The 17,800-nt window shown below is 42.0% G+C and overlaps 2 protein-coding genes across 2 annotated transcripts in view; one reads left to right on the forward strand and one right to left on the reverse strand.

The window, feature by feature from the left end:
- HEATR4 (HEAT repeat containing 4) overlaps positions 1 to 14,923 on the reverse strand; it is a 40,439-nt gene extending 25,516 nt beyond the window's left edge. Inside the window, 5 exon segments of the mRNA XM_010588909.3 lie at positions 2,598 to 2,741; positions 4,109 to 4,312; positions 7,417 to 7,557; positions 8,671 to 8,861; positions 13,047 to 14,923. Of these exon segments, the coding sequence (XP_010587211.1) occupies positions 2,598 to 2,741; positions 4,109 to 4,312; positions 7,417 to 7,557; positions 8,671 to 8,861; positions 13,047 to 13,930 (1,564 nt within the window). The 5' untranslated portion in view covers positions 13,931 to 14,923.
- Positions 1 to 17,800, forward strand: part of LOC100670605 (acyl-coenzyme A thioesterase 1) — a 47,919-nt gene that overhangs the window by 12,353 nt on the left and 17,766 nt on the right. The gene's annotated exons all lie outside the window — the stretch shown is intronic.

Consider the following 17,800-nt stretch of genomic DNA (forward strand, 5'->3'; position numbering starts at 1 on the left):
TATTTATCTGGGGCCTCTTCCCTTTTCATATAAAGTGAATGATTAATTTTTCCATCTCTTTAAAGAATGTTGTTGGTATTTGGATCAGGGTTGCATTGTATTTGTAGATTGCTTTGGGTAGAATTGTCATTTTCATTATGTTGAGTCTACCTATCCATGAGCATGGTATGTTTTTCCATTTATGTAGATCTCTTTTAGTTTCTTGCAGTAGTGTTTTGTAGTTTCTTTGTATAGGTAGGTCTTTTACATCCCTGGTTAGACTTATTCCTAAGTTTTTTTTTTTTTTAGCAGCTATTATAAATGGTATTGTTTTCCTGATTTACTTTTCATCATTCTCTTTATTGGTGTACAAGAATCCAACTAATTTTTGCATGTTTATTTTGTATTCTTCTACTCTGCTGAATCTTTCTATTAGTTTCAGTAGTTTTCTCTTGGAGTCTTTCGGGTTTTCTGTGTGTAGATTCATATCTTCTGCAGATAGGGACAGTTTTACTTCCTCTTTACCAATTTGGATGCCCTTTATTTCTTTTTCTTGCCTTATTGCTCTAGCTAGGACCTCCAGCACAACGTTAAATAGGAGTGGTGATAAAGGGCATCCTTGTCTTGTTCTCGTTCTCAGCGGGAATGCTTTCAGCCTCTCTCCTTTACAAATGATGTTGGTTATTGGTTTTGTATAGATGTCCTTCATTATGTTGAGGTATTTCCCTTCTATATGTATTTCATTGAGAGTTTTTACGAGGAATCAGTATTGGATTTTGTCAAATGGCAAGGCTGTAACCTCTGCAGAAGCAGACTGCCCCATCTCTGTCCCACAGAGTGGCTGGTGGGTTGAAACCACCCACATTTTGGTTAGCAGCCGAGTGCTTAACCACTGTGCCATCAGGGCTCCTTATACAGAGTGATAAATAAAAGTAATCTAATAAAAGTTAATATTCGAGAGGGCATTTGAGAAATAAGAGGCAGTCACATTTTACATCCTTGCAGTAGCATTTTACAGTTTTTATCATCTGGGTCCTGTGTCTTATTAACTAGTTCCTCTGTAAATTACAATTTTATGGCTCTTGTAGATGAGAAATTTTACCTATTTCTTTTTAACTGCTTATTGCTAGTAAAGAGAAAAGCTATTGATTTTTCCTCTTCAAAAGACTACAGACTATTTGGGAAAAATGGAGAACCCCTCAATTAATTTTACAAAGCTAGGAAAAACTAAAACTTAATGAAAATAGTATAAATAAAAACAAAAGTATATACTAATCTCACTTATGAGTGTAGATAAAAAAAATTCTAAAGAATTAACAAATCAAGCTGAGTGGAGTTATAAAAGGATAACATACCGTGATCTGGTCGGATTTATTCTAAGAACTTAACAACAGAATTCCTCATATCCATAAATAAATGAGGAAACCACAAAGTGCCTGATCATATTCAACACTCATTTTTGTAATTAATAGAAAAGATGCTTTTATATGTTGGCATATGGGAAAGATGTAGAAGGATATATGCCAAACTGTAAATACTGGCTACCTGGAGGTGGGGTAGGGAGCTGGGAAAGAGGTTGGGAGAATACATATATATTTACTAACATTAACAGTTACATATTTCTTTCATAGTTTAGGAGAAAAAATGAGAGATTTAGGAGGGAGAAAACAATGGAAATTTTTTTTTTTTTAATACTTACAGTCATCCATTTATTACCAGAAAGTTTACAAGTGAAGAAACATGTCAGGCAAAGTCTGCAAGAGGTCCCAGCATGAGGCTTCCGCTGTTCCCACGGATATACCACCCTCTCCCATGCATGGATATTTTTGCCAATCCAGGAAGCCCCCCTGTGTTAAGGACCTCGTAACAATGCATATTGAGACAGTGGCATTTAATGATTAACTGGCTGTGGGAAGAAGAAGGAGTTGTCCAGAATGACTTCCAGGGTCCTGGCTCAGAAACTGGGGCAGTTAATAGAGATGGGGTCTATGGGGACAGTAATGAATTCAGTTTGGGCCATACTAAGTTAGAGATGTGCTGTCATGAGAAGAGCTAAAACGGAGTTGGAGGGAAAGTATTTTTTAAAGTGTAGTTTTTTACTATTATGAATGGTATCTCTCAAAGTGGGGAAATGTAAACTTCTCCGCAAGCCACTGAGCAAACAGAAGGCAATGAGGTGTACAAAAGGCATTGGACTAGAAGTCAGGAATTTTAATCATCTCTGTTTATCATCTATATATCATCTCTGTTGCTGACAAACCAAAAACAGAACCAGTTGCCATCAAGTCAACCGCAACTCATGGCAACCCCATGTGTATCAGAGTGGAATGTGTTCTATAGGGTTTTCAATGGCTACTTTTTCACAAGTAGATCTCCAGGCCTTTCTTCTGAGGCACCTTTGGGTGGACTTGAACCTCCAACCTTTTGGTTTGCAGCCAAACATGTTAACCTTTTTGTACTACCCAGGGACTCCTCTACTGCTGATAAGTTGTATAAATTCAGGCCAGTCTTTGGGTCTTGATATCCACATTTGTTTAGATGAGCTCCAAAGTCCCCACCAAATCAAATGTTCTGTGGCTCTGTGAGTTGCTTATAAGCATTCTAGTCCTGGCTCTCACCTGAGTCCCCCTGGCTGGTAGCCATCCGGGGCCGCTCCAAAGCTGCCGTGGCACACGTGATGATGGCTTGGATCCGGATGTCATCATGCATGTCTGTCAAGTTCCGTTGCAGGCCCTCCACTGTCTCATGGTGCCACTTGATGACTATCCCACAGTGAGGGAAATGGAAGAGAACCACCTGGTTAGAATTAGATACTCTACCACAGGCAGGTGACAAGAAGTCACATTTCCCCGAGGACAATTCTAGCAAAACATTAGCCCAGAAGAATAAAGAGCCCTAGAGATGGGGTCCTTGGGGAAGTTATTTCTCTGATGATCCATGTACCCTCTCAGTTCCCAAACAAAACTTCCTCCAATTCTATCTTATCTTCTATTCTCTTTGCTTAAATTCTTGATTGTTGCCATCTGGAAAATCAAAGGGGCAGTAAAACATAGTGTTTAAGGGTATTTTGTTGTCAAACATAGCTGGTTTGGAATCCTGGTTATTAGCTGTGTGACCTCAGATAAACTACTTAACCTCTCTGAGCCTGAGATTTCTCATTTGTAAAATGGGAATAATACTAGAACCTACCATATTAAATTATTTTGAGGACTAAATGTGTTAACTAGACAAAGTGTTTAGCAAGATGCTTGGCAGAAAATGAGGCCTCAGTACAGGTCGATTATTGTGATGATCATTAGGGTTTCCTCGCCTTTGAGGCCTCTTCCACCTGCCTTTCAAGGTCCTGGTCATTTTGGTTACTGCCTGTTCTCTTTGCAGGTTTCAGACTTTGATTTCAATGCTCCTATTATCTCTGGATGCTCCCTACTATAGTACACTTAATGGAGAATCTCTTTTTCAACCATTTTTCATTTATGTGATCCTTTTTACTTAATGGATCACCCGTCTTTTTCCTGTACTAGTCTCTCATGTTTCGAAAGCCAGCAGCCCTCAAGTCCTCAAATACCGTAGCTTTCAACAGTTCTTGCTGGGCCCCTACTTTGCCCTAGAGAGTCCCATATCTCTGCCTTCTACTCCCGTATCTCTGAAGTCAGAGTAGACATATGATAATCTCAGCTTTGCAAATGAATTAGAGAGGGGTTGTTTTTACCACAGTCAGCTACAGTTTCTTTTGATCACTACATTTTCATTGCTTGGGCAGCATTATTTCATCCTTCCCTTTGTGCATCATTTATTGGGCATAAAGTTCCAGAGATGAGCAAGATAGGATCCCTGCCTAGTTCTTAGTGTAATGAGTTTCCACAAATTACTGAAGTAAAATGGGAATATGATTTCCCTCTCCTGGCCTTTCTGCCTACCCTTGCAGAAAGCACCCAGATATATGTAAACTGGCATTCATCTGACACCCCTTGTGTGCAAGGCTCTTGACTAGTCTAGCTTTGGTGAGGCAACCAGATCTTTACATCTCAGAAGACAGGGATGGATTTAAAAAGATAGAGATACTCTAGTACAAGGTGAGACCACCCCCTCTTAAATACATACCAATGTCTCAGGACCTCCCTTCACTCACTCAGAGACCAGGCAGTCCTCCATTCCTGCAGCATCCTCCGCAGGACCACTAGTTCCCAGGTCACATCCTCCTTCGGTGACTTTGCCTGCTTCCGCTGTCTCCTGGACTTAGTGTACATGTCCTTCTCACCCGCTTGCAGCAACAGATCCTTGGGCGGGATGGGCAAAGCAGCCCAGCGTATACCTCCTTTCCTGGGCCTACAAGCTGTGTCAACATGGCAATGTGAGGTCTTCTCGCCCCGGTGCCCTAGGCCCTGCCACATAGGCTTCCCAACTAGCATCGTTGTCCTGTACGTGACTAACACCAAGAAAAAACAAACCTCTCTAGAGCAAGTTTTCCCATGATTATATAGGGAATTGAGTATAATTCTAATAAGGAGTTATGAAGAGTCCAGACTACAGAAATAACAAAGTCATGATGGTGGGAGAGAGATGTTAAAAAATGATACAGCCATGGTGATGGGGGGAGACCAGAGAGAGAAACCAAAATATGTACAAACCTTTTTATAAGCTTAATAAATCTTTAAGAGCATAAATATGTTTATGTGTAACAAAGTTTGCTCATAAAAATTCAGTATTTGATATATTGCAATTTACAATGGAGTGTAGTTGGCTTTTAATTCCTGATTTACTAAGTTTTCTTTTTAATATTTTTAATTTTGAGGGAGGAATGGTACTACAAGCTGCTAAATTTTAAAGATTTTCCAAGTTATGACAAATAACAGAAATTTGAGAACAGAAAAAGACAGAATTATTATGTAAACGTAGTTGTGTATAGTTGTTAAATAAAAATAGTTATAGTTATGTTTTCTGGACTCCATGATATCAAACAAATTCAGAAAGCCTCATTCTCAGAAAAGAAGCTGTGTAGAGAAGGAGAAGGGAAGACAGAGAGAAAAACATTTCCAGACTTACTAAATTCGTTATTTGCTACCTTGCCTATCAGTCTCATGTTCTGATCCATCACTATTAACCATTTCTGTTTCTTCCAAGATTTCATTCCAATTCTAACACCTTCAGATTTGCTGTGAATCTTTTTTTTTCTTTGAGCAAAGAGGGCAATACATAGGCTACTTCTAATGTACAGAGTCCTGTGAGACTCCAGGGTAGTTCATCTCAGATGTCATATAGCCATCTCCTCCAAATGCCCCTCGCCCAGCTTGGTCATGCTGGGGCACTCAGCAGAGTGCTGAGGCTTCCTTCCTTTGCAGTGCAGGATGGATGCAGCCTGGACTGTGGACCCAGCTCCAGACATATGCTCCCACCCTGCAAGTAGACAATTTGTCACATCACATTCCCTCACTTCTCTTCTCTCAGCCTGCTTGAAACCCATCCCAGGGAACAGAGACACAGCTGAATTAACCCCACTCCCTCTCTATCCCCCTTCTGAAGGAGTAAAAATAGATTGTGGCAAGACCGTCTTGAATGTCTGGTACTTAACCTCTATGGGAATAAACAAGTATTATTACCACTATCTACTTTACTTCTAGTCCTTTGAGCTCTACTAGTATGCAGGTAGAAACACATCCTCTAGTTAACTTTCACATCAAAAGTCAGCCAAAGGCAGTACACAAAGAACCTTTTCATTTTCTCTGGGACAAAAGGCACAGTACAATTTGAAGGCAGAAACAAATGGGGTCCTTGTGTTTATAACTCATAGCATACAACCTGTGTTTGGTATGTAGGAACTATAGTGAACTTCTGGGCATACTCTTGTCTTGATGATTTTCATAATTTTAAAGAAATCATTCAAGTTTTTCAATTTAACAAAATGGAGGGGAAAAAAAATCTACCACATCTAACCCCAGGAATTTTCCTACTTTTTCCAGGTCGTTTCATACCTAACTCCGTTTCCTGAGATGATTAATAAAATGGTTATCAGAAGGTGTGTGTATATTACTATACTGACTTCCCCCAGCTCAATCTCAAATGCTGTTTTAAAAAGTTTGATGTGACAACTCGTATAGCATCATTTATTAAATGTTCTATATCTGAGGGGAGGTGTCCAGTACCTGTTGGGAAAAAAATGCCTGTGAAGCAAGTGAGGTAGGGGATGAAAACTTCTGGGAAAGCAGCAGGACCCTCTGAGGACTTTTTTAAAATAAGAGCTTTATTGAGGTATAATTCACATACTCTAAAATTCATCCTTTTAAAGTGTGCAGTGTCCTGGTTTTTAGTATATTCACAGAGTTATGCAACTATCATCATCATCTAATTTTAGAACATTTTCATCACCCCAAAAAGAAACCATGTACCCATTTGCCCCTTTCCCCAGCCCTTGGCAACCACCAGTTTACTTTCTTTCTCTATGGATTTGCCTATTCTCAGAGGCAAAAACATGAAGAATGGAATTGGTTTGTGGAGGAAGGTAGTATACTAATGATAATGCCTAGAGTTTTTACTGTACATAATGGTTTAAAAAACATATTCACAACGTCACCTCATACAAGTATCACAAAATTGCCTTGCTGTAGAAATGATTAGTGTCTCCATTTTAATGAAATAGCTGAAGCCCCAGAAGGTGACTTGCCAAGACCTGACCTGAGGCCTGTCTGGGTGTTTTCTCCACTGCATCATAGTGGTGGTCCTCAACAAAGGCGGAGAGTGTGTGAGTTTGGGGGAAGTTGCCCATAGCTGCCATCATTAGCACCCCTTCTACCCTAGTGGCTGTTGCCTAACCAGGCAGCACTAGAGACAGAGGTTGGGGGCTGGTGAAGAAAAAAATGTGTCACTACTACTGTTAGTTTCTACATACTAGGGAGCCCATCTGAATAATGGCACTACAAAGAGAAGAGTTGTAGAAAACAGAGACATAGTCTCTTGGAGGATGGATACATTTTGTTTGATAAGCACATTCTTGGTCACCTCTGCATCTGTCTTAGAGTATGATAAATGATGTACTTGTGAAATAGAGACTTACAACAGAGGAAAGCCTTAGGACCTGAGGCAGGTATGGGCTTAGTGTGGAGTAAGAAGGTAGAGGCAGCCCAACGGAAAAGGACAGAATGTGTGGGGCTGGGTCAGGGGTTTTACATACTTGCTCTAGAAGAATTTGATGTGGAACCTTCCTCATTGGTAATTATTAGCCCTAAACCACTTGGTTACACCTAAGTTAGATTTGATTTCAGCTGAACAGGTACTCCATTGAAGCTCTTCCTAGTTGCAGTTGTGTTTTATAATTTTATGAGATGACTTTTAATTAGTAGAAAGAGACTCCCCTAGAAGCTGGTGGTGCCCTAGCCCATGACCTAGGGGCCTTAAATAGCCACACTTCCATCATTACCCCCCCATTACCAGCTTCCTGCTTACATGCTTCAGGAATTGACTGGGAGCTCCACTTTTCTGGAGTTTCAGGGAAGACCTTACGCAGCTGCTTGTTGTACTGATTGAGGTTTTCCAGGAAAATTTGGTCTCCCTTTGCTCCAGCCTTCTGGATGATCTGGACATTGTCTGTGAACAGACAAAAATAATGAGTCCCCCAGCGCCTCCCTCCTGCCCCTCTTTCTGGGTTTCTAGTCACCATGATCAGACACAATTCCTTTTTGCCCTATGTGAGTCCCAGGGACCCATGACTACCATGTTGTGGACACATCCTTGCTAGGTGATTGTTGCTTAGGAATGTCACAGCTGGTGGCCTCATAGAGAATGCTCAGAGATACCTGAGAACCAAGGATGCTGATGTTTTCTATCAGTAAGGCAGAACCTATTTAACTTATAGGATTGTCCACTGTGAAAAAATAGATACTAAAGGAAGAGTACCTAATTAATCTCTAAATCAGTCATTAATACCTTGGTCTGAATAATTCTGTTAAAACACTTTTAAAAGACTTTCTGCTGACAGCAGTTTAAGAGCAAGATGAGATCAGGAAAGAAGAAACATGCAGACCTACATAAGATGTCCTGGAAACCTAGACTCTAAAGGATAGCAAGATGGGAGGGGAAGGTAGTAGACATTTATCGAGCCCCTTCTGTGTGCCAGGCATTGGGCAAGAAGCATTTTAGATGCTTTCTTGTTTACACATTACTCCAAGTGCATTTGTGTTAACATCGTTTTACATGCTACTTGCCAAGTACGTAAGGCTTCAAGGAATTATTTGTTGAAGGTTACTGGGAAGTGGCTAAGCCGGAATTCAAACCCAGATCTACCCGACAGTAAAGCCCATGATTTCTTCGCAACATATCACCTCAGTGAGGGATAGCTCAAGGTGACAGAATAGAGAAGTGTGGACAGAGAAGAAGTAGAGTACATAGAGAAGAGGTCAGTTATTTCCAAAATCAAATCTTGCCTACTTTACAATTCCAGCCTTCTTAGTAAAATAGAAAGATAGAGAAAGGAGAAGAGGGAGAATAGTTCCTTCTTCACCAGATACTACTGCCCTCTTTTCCCCAACTCCTGTGCTAGTAACCAGGGGATGTTACCCTGAAAACCTGGGTCATCCTGGGCCTCATCCACACCCAAGGTTGCATCCAGAGACAAGCCATAAACCCACAACTGTGTCTATCCCCCAACCACCGCCCTGCTCCGTGTCCACCTCACCCCCACCACAGGGCCCACTCTATTACCAAAGTAAATCTCCTGTTCAAAGGTGTTGTCCGTGGAGTAAGCAAACTTTCCAGCTCGGGGATTCACTTGGCGGAAGTAGCTCTGGTTTTGGGACTGGTAGTTGGTCCTCTTTCTACTGACAGCCTCAGCAGTCTTATTGTTGCCAGGCACTATTTCAGCTGTCTGCACTTGTGGCAAGTAATCAGGCAATCTTGGTAGGAGTAAGAGAAGGGGAGAAGGGAGGAAGGGTAGAAGATGGACTGCTCCTCGTTGCCATGAGATCTGCAGCTCACTCCTTCCCCTCTTTAAGTTCAGCTCATATACACATGAACATCCAAAGAATACCTATACTTAGATATTGGTCTTGCCCCCAAAGTGTCAGTTGAATATGGAGTTGCCAGAAGGGACCACCTACAGTCACCTTCCTTCTCCACTGATGGAGCCACTCATTCTGCAGCCACTAGACAGCATGATAGAGTGGCCACGCTCTCAGCATAAACCTTTTTAGCACTGGTACCCTTAGGGTTGCATGCAGTTGGGGAAGGGACCCCAACTCCTATGTTATCTCACTTCATCTATTATTTGTATGATTATTTAATGTCTGCCCACACCAGTAGACAGGCTCCTTAAAGGATAGGTCCATGTCTTTCACATTTACATTGTATTGCCAGCACTTTACAGAGTACCTGGCAAGCAGTAGGAACACAATTTTTAACTGTCCAATAAATGAATAAATAAATGGATTTCTACCTATTTTTAATTTTCTTTTGGGAATCAGGGATATTATGATAGCTCTGGTCTTTGCTCTAGCTTCTAATGAAAAAGTAGCGATCTCTGAGAAATGCCAAGCAATCCTGTTCTATCAGGTTGTTTTGTTCTCTGCTCTGCTGGTGGTTGGTTTTCGAGTCAATGACACACTGGTTTCTAATTCAAAGTGAGGCAGGACCTAACAAATCCCAGAGCCACTAGGTCTCTCTGCTTCCTCACTCTCAACATGGATGCATTTCTGGGAGTCCCTGGCAGTGACTGTATCAGCAGAATAGCTATGTTGGCTAGAGAAGACTGAGAACGGATCCTTTAAGGCAGTGGCTCTCAACTAGGGGCGATTTTTGTTCCCCCATAGGTCATTTGTCAATGTCTGGAGGCATCCCTCAGGTTGGAAGGCACTCAAAATATGACTGGGGAAGAGCTGCCTCCTCGACGTAGAGTCCACTTTAGTGATGTGGATGGAGTAAAGTTTTTGGGATTTTCATTTGCTGATGTGGCACAACTCAAAATAAGAAGAAACAGCGTACATCCATTAATAACTGGAACATGGAATGTATGAAGGATGAATCAAGGAAAATTGGAAATTGTCAGAAATGTAATGGAACACTCGAATATTGATCATCATAAGCATTAGTGAGCTGAAATGAACTGACGTTGGCCATTTTGAATTGGACAATGATACGGTCTACTATGCTGGGAATGACAAAGTGAAGAGGAATAGCATTGCATTTGTTGTAAAAAAAAAAAAAAATTCAAGATTTATCCTGAAATACAATGCTGTCAGTGATAGGATAATATTCATAAGCCTACAAAGAAGACCAGTTAATACGACTATTATTAAAATTTACACACCAACCACTAAAGCCAAAGATGAAAAAACTGAAGATTTTTACTAAATTCTGCAGTCTGAAATTGACCAAACATGCAATCAAGATGCACTGATAATTACTGGTGATTGGAATACGAAAGTTGGAAACAAAGAATGGGTAGCTGGAAGATATGGCCTTGGTGATGAAATGATGCTGAAGATCTCATGATAGAATTTTGCAAGACCAACAAATTCTTCATTGCAAATACCTTTTTTCAACAGCATAAACAGCAACTATACACATGGACCTTGCTAGATAGAATACACAAGAATCAAATTGACTGCATCTGTGGAAAGAGATGATGGAGAAGCTCAATATCATCAGTCAGAACAAGACCAGGGGCCGACTGCAGAACAGGCCATCAATTGCTCATATGCAAATTTAAGTTGAAGCTGAAGAAAATTAGAAGTCCATCAAAGCCAAGGTATGACCTTGAGTAACTTATCCCACCTGAATCTAGAGACCATTGCAAGATAGATTTGACTCACTGAACACTAATGACCAAAGACCAGACAAGTTGTGGACTGACATCAAGGACGTCGTAAATGAAGAAGGCAAAAGGTCATTAAAAAACAAGAAAAAGACCAAAATGGATATCAGAAGAGACTCTGAAACTTCCTCTTGAATGTAGAGTAGCTAAAGTGAAAAGAAGAAATGATGAAGTAAAAGAGCTGAACAAAAGATTTGAAAGGGCAGCTCGAGAAGACAAAATAAAGTATTATAATGAAATGTGTGAAGACCTGGAATCAGAAAACCAAAAGGGAAGAACATGCTTGGCATGTCTGAAGCTGAAAGAGCTGAAGAAAAAATCCAAGCCTCAAATTGCAATATTGAAGGATTCTACGAGAAACTATTAAACGATACAGGAAGCATCAAAAGAAGATGGAGGGGAATACACAGAGTCACAGTAACAAAAAGAATTGGTTGACATGCAGCCATTTCAGGAGGTAGCATATGATCAAGAACTAATGATACTGAAGGGCAAGTCCAAGCTGCACTGAAGGCATTGGCAAAAAACAAGGCTCCAGGAATTGATGGAATGCCAATTGAGACGTTTCAACGAACGGATGCAACGCTGGAAGCATTCACTCATCTATGCCAAGAAATTCAGCATACCTGGTCAGTTGGCTACCTCGCCAACTGACGGGAAGAGATCCATATTTGTGCCCATTCCAAAGAAAGCTGATCTGACGGAATGGGGAAATTATTGAACAATATCATTAATATCACATGCAAGTAAAATTATGCTGAATATAATTCGAAAATGGTTGTAGCAGTATATCGACAGGGAACTGCCAGAAATTCAAGCCCGATTAGAAGACATGGAAAAAGGGTATCATTGCTGATGTCAGATGGATTTTGGCTGAAAGCAGAGAATACCAGAAAGATGTTTACCTGTGTTTTATTGACTATGTAAAGGCATTCGACTGTGTGCATCATAACAAATTATGGATAACATTGCAAAGAATGGGAATTCCAGAACACTTAATTGTGCTCATGTGGAACCTGTACATAGATAAAGAGGCAGTTGTTTGAACAAAGTGAGGGAATACTGAATACTGCACGGTTTAAAATTAGGAAAGGTATGCATCAGGGTTGTATCCTTTCACCATACTTATTCAATTTGTATGCTGAGCAAATAAACCCAGAAACTGGACTATATGAAGAAGAACAAGGCATCTGGATTGGAGAAAGACTCATTAACAACCTGTGAAATGCAGATGACACAAGAGGACTTGCAGCACGCACTTACCAATGAAGATCAAAGACTACAGCCTTCAGTATGGATTACACCTCAACATAAAGAGAACAAAAATCCCCACAACGGGCCCAATAAGTAGCATCCTGATAAATGGAGAAAATAGTGAAGTTGTCAAGGTTTTCATTTTACTTGGGTCCACAATCAATGTCCATGGAAGCAGCAGTCAAGAAATCAAACAATGTATTGCATCGGGCAAATCTGCTGCAAAAGACCTCTTTCAAGTGTTAAAAAGCAAAGATGTTACATTGAGGACTAAAGTGTACCTGACCCAAGCTGTGATATTTTCAATCACCTCCTATGCATGTGAAAGCCCGACAATGAATAAGGAAGACCGAAGAATAATTGAAGCCTTTGAATTATGGTGTTGGGAAGAATATTGAATATACAATGGACTGCCAGAAGAATGAACAAATCTGTCTTGAAAGAAGTACAACAAGAATTCTTCGTAGAAGCAAGCATGTCGAGACTGTCTCATGTACTTTGGACATGTTATCAGGAGGGACCAGTCCCTGGGGAGGAACATCATGCTGGTAAAGTAGAGGTAAAGAGCAAAAAAGAGTAGGACCCTCAATGAGATGGATTGACACAGTGGCTGCAACAAAGGGCTCAAACGTATCAATGATTGTGGGAATGGTGCAAGACTGGGCAGTGTTTTGTTCTGTTGTACATAGGGTTGCAATGAGTTAGAACCAACTCAGCAACATATAACGGGCTGAAGGGTACTACTGGCATCTAGTGGATAGAGGCCTGGGATGCTACTAAATATCCTACAATGTGTGTAGGGCAGCCCCACAACAAAGATTCAACCCAAAAGTCAGTAGTGCCAAGGTTGAGAAACCTTACTTTAAGGCGATTCCTCAGACAGCAGGGTGGCAGTGGAGAACAGGTGGGATTGATGGAGAGTGCATTATGAAATGAGGAATGCAGGCCCACCCAGGAGTCCTTGAAGGGGAGCCAGGGATGCTCAAAGGCAGGGCTGAGGCCCGAGCCAGTCTACCTGTAGTAAACAGGAAGCAGCAGCTCTGGCTTCTCTTTCTCTTGCTGAGGCAAAATGATACTTTTGTCTTCAAACTCCGCTACTTCTTCTGCCTCCAGCTTATCTAGGAGCTCCAGGTCACTGGCGGAGGTGAGCTCATCCCGGATGTGACTCCAGTCATACTGCTGATGCAGGAAGCTCTGCCACTTGTTGGGGGATACCCCAGGCCTTAGAGGACGCTTGTTCATGATCCACCGCGCTGTGCGCTTGTTCAGCTTTTCCAGCACAAGAGCCTCCCAGGCTCTGGCCTCCTTCTCGAGAGGCGGGAGCCAGGCTTCCCTCTCTCCAAGGTCCACATCTGGAGAAGGTGGCAGACCCACCAGAGACGATTCCCTGCAGTGACGAAAGATGCGGGGGTGAGGTTTTTCCAGCAGTGTGCTTGCTGACTTTGATTTTTTCAGCTTCTTTTTAAGATTGGCAGAGCTTTCTGTCTTCACAACCTGGAAGGTGACCTCCGCTGAGGGATCTGAGGAATCCAAGAACTTGAAGCTGACAGGTTTCTCAGGTCCAGCCTTCCTGATCTTGGGAGACTGGATGATGTTGTCTACATCGTAGAGGTGGTCAAAGCTGTACTGGTTATAAGGGATGCAAGGCAGCCCTCGCTGCCTCACCACCTCCTGAGAGAAGGTAAGGTTTGCAGCAGCATTTTTCAAATACTGGTTCTTGAGGTGCAGACAGTGCTGTGGACTGAAGTGGAAGGCTGGAGGCACACTGGAGACTGAGGCACACTCGTCATTGTTTCTGGGTTTCACGTAGCAGAAAATCATGCCCCATCTCAGCCGTGGTGGGAGTGGCTGGTGGAAACGGTGGGAGAGAAAGGTCTTTTCCTTTGGGGATTTGCTCATGTTGCTTCCGAGCAAATGCTTCCTTCCGCTCCGCTGGCCCAGAGGCAGGGCCTGGAGGTGTGATCAGGCACCTGTTAAGGGCATGACAGGAACTCTAGGGGAGCAGAAATTGGTAGCGCATATCAATGAGGGAAGAGGAAACTTGGAAGATGGAGAGGGGAGCCATGTGCATTAGAAGGACAAAAGAAAGAGATGGTGCAACATTCTAAATATTCCTTGTACCTTGTATCAGACCTTTGCTTCCAATTCCCACATTTGTCCCCAAAGCTCAGAAACTTTTCTCCTTATGAGAGATGACTAGTTTTCAATGGTATCCCACATTTGTAGTTTTTCCTCAAATGTTGTTTTCTCTCTGTTCAAAAGGCTTATAGCATAAAGTTCAGGCAGTTAAGCCTGGCATTCAGGGTTCTCCATGATTATGACCCCAGTTTATGACCTTGTCCTGACATGTAACCTCTGCTTGAGCCAAATGAGTCTCCCAGCTCTTCTCTGAGTATTCCCCCTTCACATACTGGCAGTTCTTCCTGTACCCCCCACATGAAATAGCCTTTCTTCCATACCCGACACAAATCCTATCCGTATTTCCATGCCCAGCTCAATTCCTACCTGCTCCGAGAAGTCTTGGCCAATCTAGAATAGCATGGCCAGAATTTATAAATCATTCCTATTCCATACAATTTATTTTTAACTTTTAATTTCAGGACACCTCACATAGTTAATATTTGGCTCTCTAAGTAGACTGCACAAGGACTACTTCTACCCCCTTCTGCCCTTCAAAATCACCCACATTGCTACATAGTCTTCCTTGTTAAAATGCTTAACAGCTGCAGAATATTTTGGCAAGAGCCCCCTTGGCTCTTCCTTAACTCTTGGGCAGGCTGTTGCCAGGTTTAGCTAGCATGGAAAACACTGTAGAGAACAAATGCTTAGATTTAGTGTTTTGCTTTGTTATGTTTTTTTTTCTTTTCTTTTCTTTTTTTTTCCTTCTGAAGAACTCCCTTGGCCTCATCGTGATAATTGACAATTATGGACTACTTGCTATGTGCCAGATACTATGCTAAAGGCATTACATAGGGAAGATATGATTTTCATTTCCTGTGGGAAGAAGCTGAGGCTCAGAGAGGTAGGTAAATTGTTACTCAGATCACATAGCCCGTAAGTAGAGGAGTCAGGCTTCAAACCCAGGCTACCAGAGTCCAACTTGGGAGCACTTAACCTCTGTGCCACACGGGCCTTGGCTCAAGCTCTGCTCTCTCACCACTCATAGGGGCAGGTAGGCCTCCTTACACACAAGGATGAAAGCGAGACCTCATTTCTCTTTCCCCCTCGAGGCTCAGCATAGTACCTTCTTTCCTTCCAAAAAGATGAAACCCGTTGCCATCAAGTCAATTATGACTCATAGCAACCCTACAGAACCGCCCCATAGGGTTTCCAAGGAGCAGCTGATGGATTCAAACTGCCGACGTTTTAGTTGCAGCCACAGCTCTTAACCACTGTGCCACCAGGGTTTCTGCCTTCTTTCCTTAGGGTTTGGTTTATTCCTCTGTCTTCCATGTATGAAACCCAACCTCTGGTGTGTTTCTACCTGCTAAGGCCCAACTTCCATCTAGGTGTTTCCAGGTCAGAATTGAAAACCTCACTCAAATTAAGTCACACATGATTAATATGATATCCTTCCAGGATTTTTTGCACATAAGACTAAATTTAGTTCCTCCGTCTATTCTTAACCATGAAGGCTACCAGGGCACTAGGTATTTAAAAAGTTGGACTAGAAAAATTAGGGCAAGGGTAGGAGGATGGTCACAAGTGATTTTTTCCTGGAACACTGCCTACACTGGTTGAAAATGAACTGTCAGGAGTATACTGCTCTCAAAAAACATTTTGGGGCTTCCTGGCAGGTAAAGGAGCTCACTGCACACAGGAGGGTAACACATCCCATTTTGGGGACATGGAAGCTCCATGTTGGGAACCCCCACACCTCGTCCTATGCGTTTATTTGTATCCTTTTTGCTATAATAAACTGTAATCATCATGAGTGAGTTTCATTCAGCCAGAACTGTTGGAGCCACTTTAAAATTTAGTTCCACTCATCTATTCACCTTCCCATCCCCCATGCCCACTCACTAGTCTGTTACTTTTAATCTGCAGAAGTGGCTGAAGTGGGCTGAAAAGGACTAATATCTTGCTTTTTCCCTTCTGTTATTAAAGCAAAAGAAACTGCCGTGGAGAAAAAGGCTAAAGGCAATAAACCTTAGCATCGGTATCTTCTGAGAGTTTTTAAAAAATAATACACTCTCACCCCCATCTACATATTCTGATCCTGAAGTTTTGAAGTGGGGCCCAAGAGGGTGCAGTCAGCTTCTGGGGCAGTGCTTGCTAGAGTTTGGTTCAGGGACCTCCTACAAGATCACCTGAGGAGCTTATAAAAAATGCAGATTCCTGTGTCCCACTCCCAGAATGTTGACCCAATAGGCTACAAGTGAGGCCTAGAAATCTGCATATTTAACAAGCTCCCTGGGGTTTTTATATACACTAGATTTAGAGAAACTACAGCTCCAAAGGGTATCAGGGGTGTGTGTGAAGGGAGCTTGGTTAGCTCCACCTCCTTTTTCGCCTCAGAAAGTTCCCCTCATTTATTCCCTCTATTTTCTATTTTCCATTCTTTGCCATGCAATCACAGATAATACAGTTGTCTCCTGAGATTACTCTCGAGAGTATGGCCAGAAAGATCACCTGTCCCAACTCCTTTGTCTTACAGATTATAAAACCCCAGACCAAAGAGAAGAGATGTGACTAAGGTCACAGTACTGGTTCGTACCTGAAAGCAATAATGATCCTTTTGATGCCTTATCTCAAATCTTTTCAACTACCTCAGACAACCTCTTATTCAGCTGACACTAATAAATTCCTTTCAGATGCTGGTAAAGCAGCAGTGTTTTGAAATGACCCTCAAAATGGCCTTCCACAACACAGTCCTCAAAGGGAAGCAAGGTTCTGCATCTTAAACCTTCCTTGGTTTTTTAGGTTCCAAAGCTGTTTGTATTGGTGACCAAGCAACCAACTCTTTAGAATTCCACGAGACTACTCACAGAACCTGTAGGTTTAATCAGGGGTATCTTCTGCTATTTATTAAATTTTCTTCTTTGTAAACTGAGATTTGGGAAATTGCATCGTAATTGCTGATCGGTGGTTTAATGGATTTCTAGGTCATTTTTTGAAAAATAAATCTCCAGTAAGGCCTATACAGCTCATTTTTTCACCCACATGGGTTCATAAATCCTGCTGAGAAAGAGGCAAAGCAGGGAATACGTGAACACCCAGCTCTGGCATGCTTCAGGTTACTAGGCTGATAGGACAAATGATAAAGCAGGAGGAGTCTGTCTTTGAGACCTTTTCCAGTCCCCTTTCATTTCCTCAGACCCTACTTAATCTCCTTCCTCCATATAGTTCAATACCCCTGCTCCCCAAAGCCTGGCTACATTATTAGCCCACAACGCTGTTTCTACCAGGGGACCGACCCTCCAGGTCCTGGATCTCTAATAGTTAAAGTTCAGGCCTACAGAAATATGGGTCTTCAGGAATTCCTTGTGAAAAGAGCTGATTTGTCCTGACAGCAGGGAATATTTCTGGGCCAGAGCTCTGTCTAGTTGACTTTGGGTCATGCTATTCACGTGGTCATTATCTCATTTCCAGGCAAGGCTGGCCTTACAGACTGACCTTAGCACTGATTTTAGTGCCTGAGTTCAAGCTGTGTCTGACCCTTGGACAAAAGGATAGGAGGGTATGTTCTCTGGGGTGAAAACAATGAACGCAAAAAATCAAATCTGTTGCCATCGGGTTGATTCCAACTCATACCAAATAGGACAGAGT

This window comes from Loxodonta africana, chromosome 10 (genome assembly GCF_030014295.1).
Source record: "Loxodonta africana isolate mLoxAfr1 chromosome 10, mLoxAfr1.hap2, whole genome shotgun sequence".
Lineage (NCBI taxonomy): Eukaryota > Metazoa > Chordata > Mammalia > Proboscidea > Elephantidae > Loxodonta > Loxodonta africana.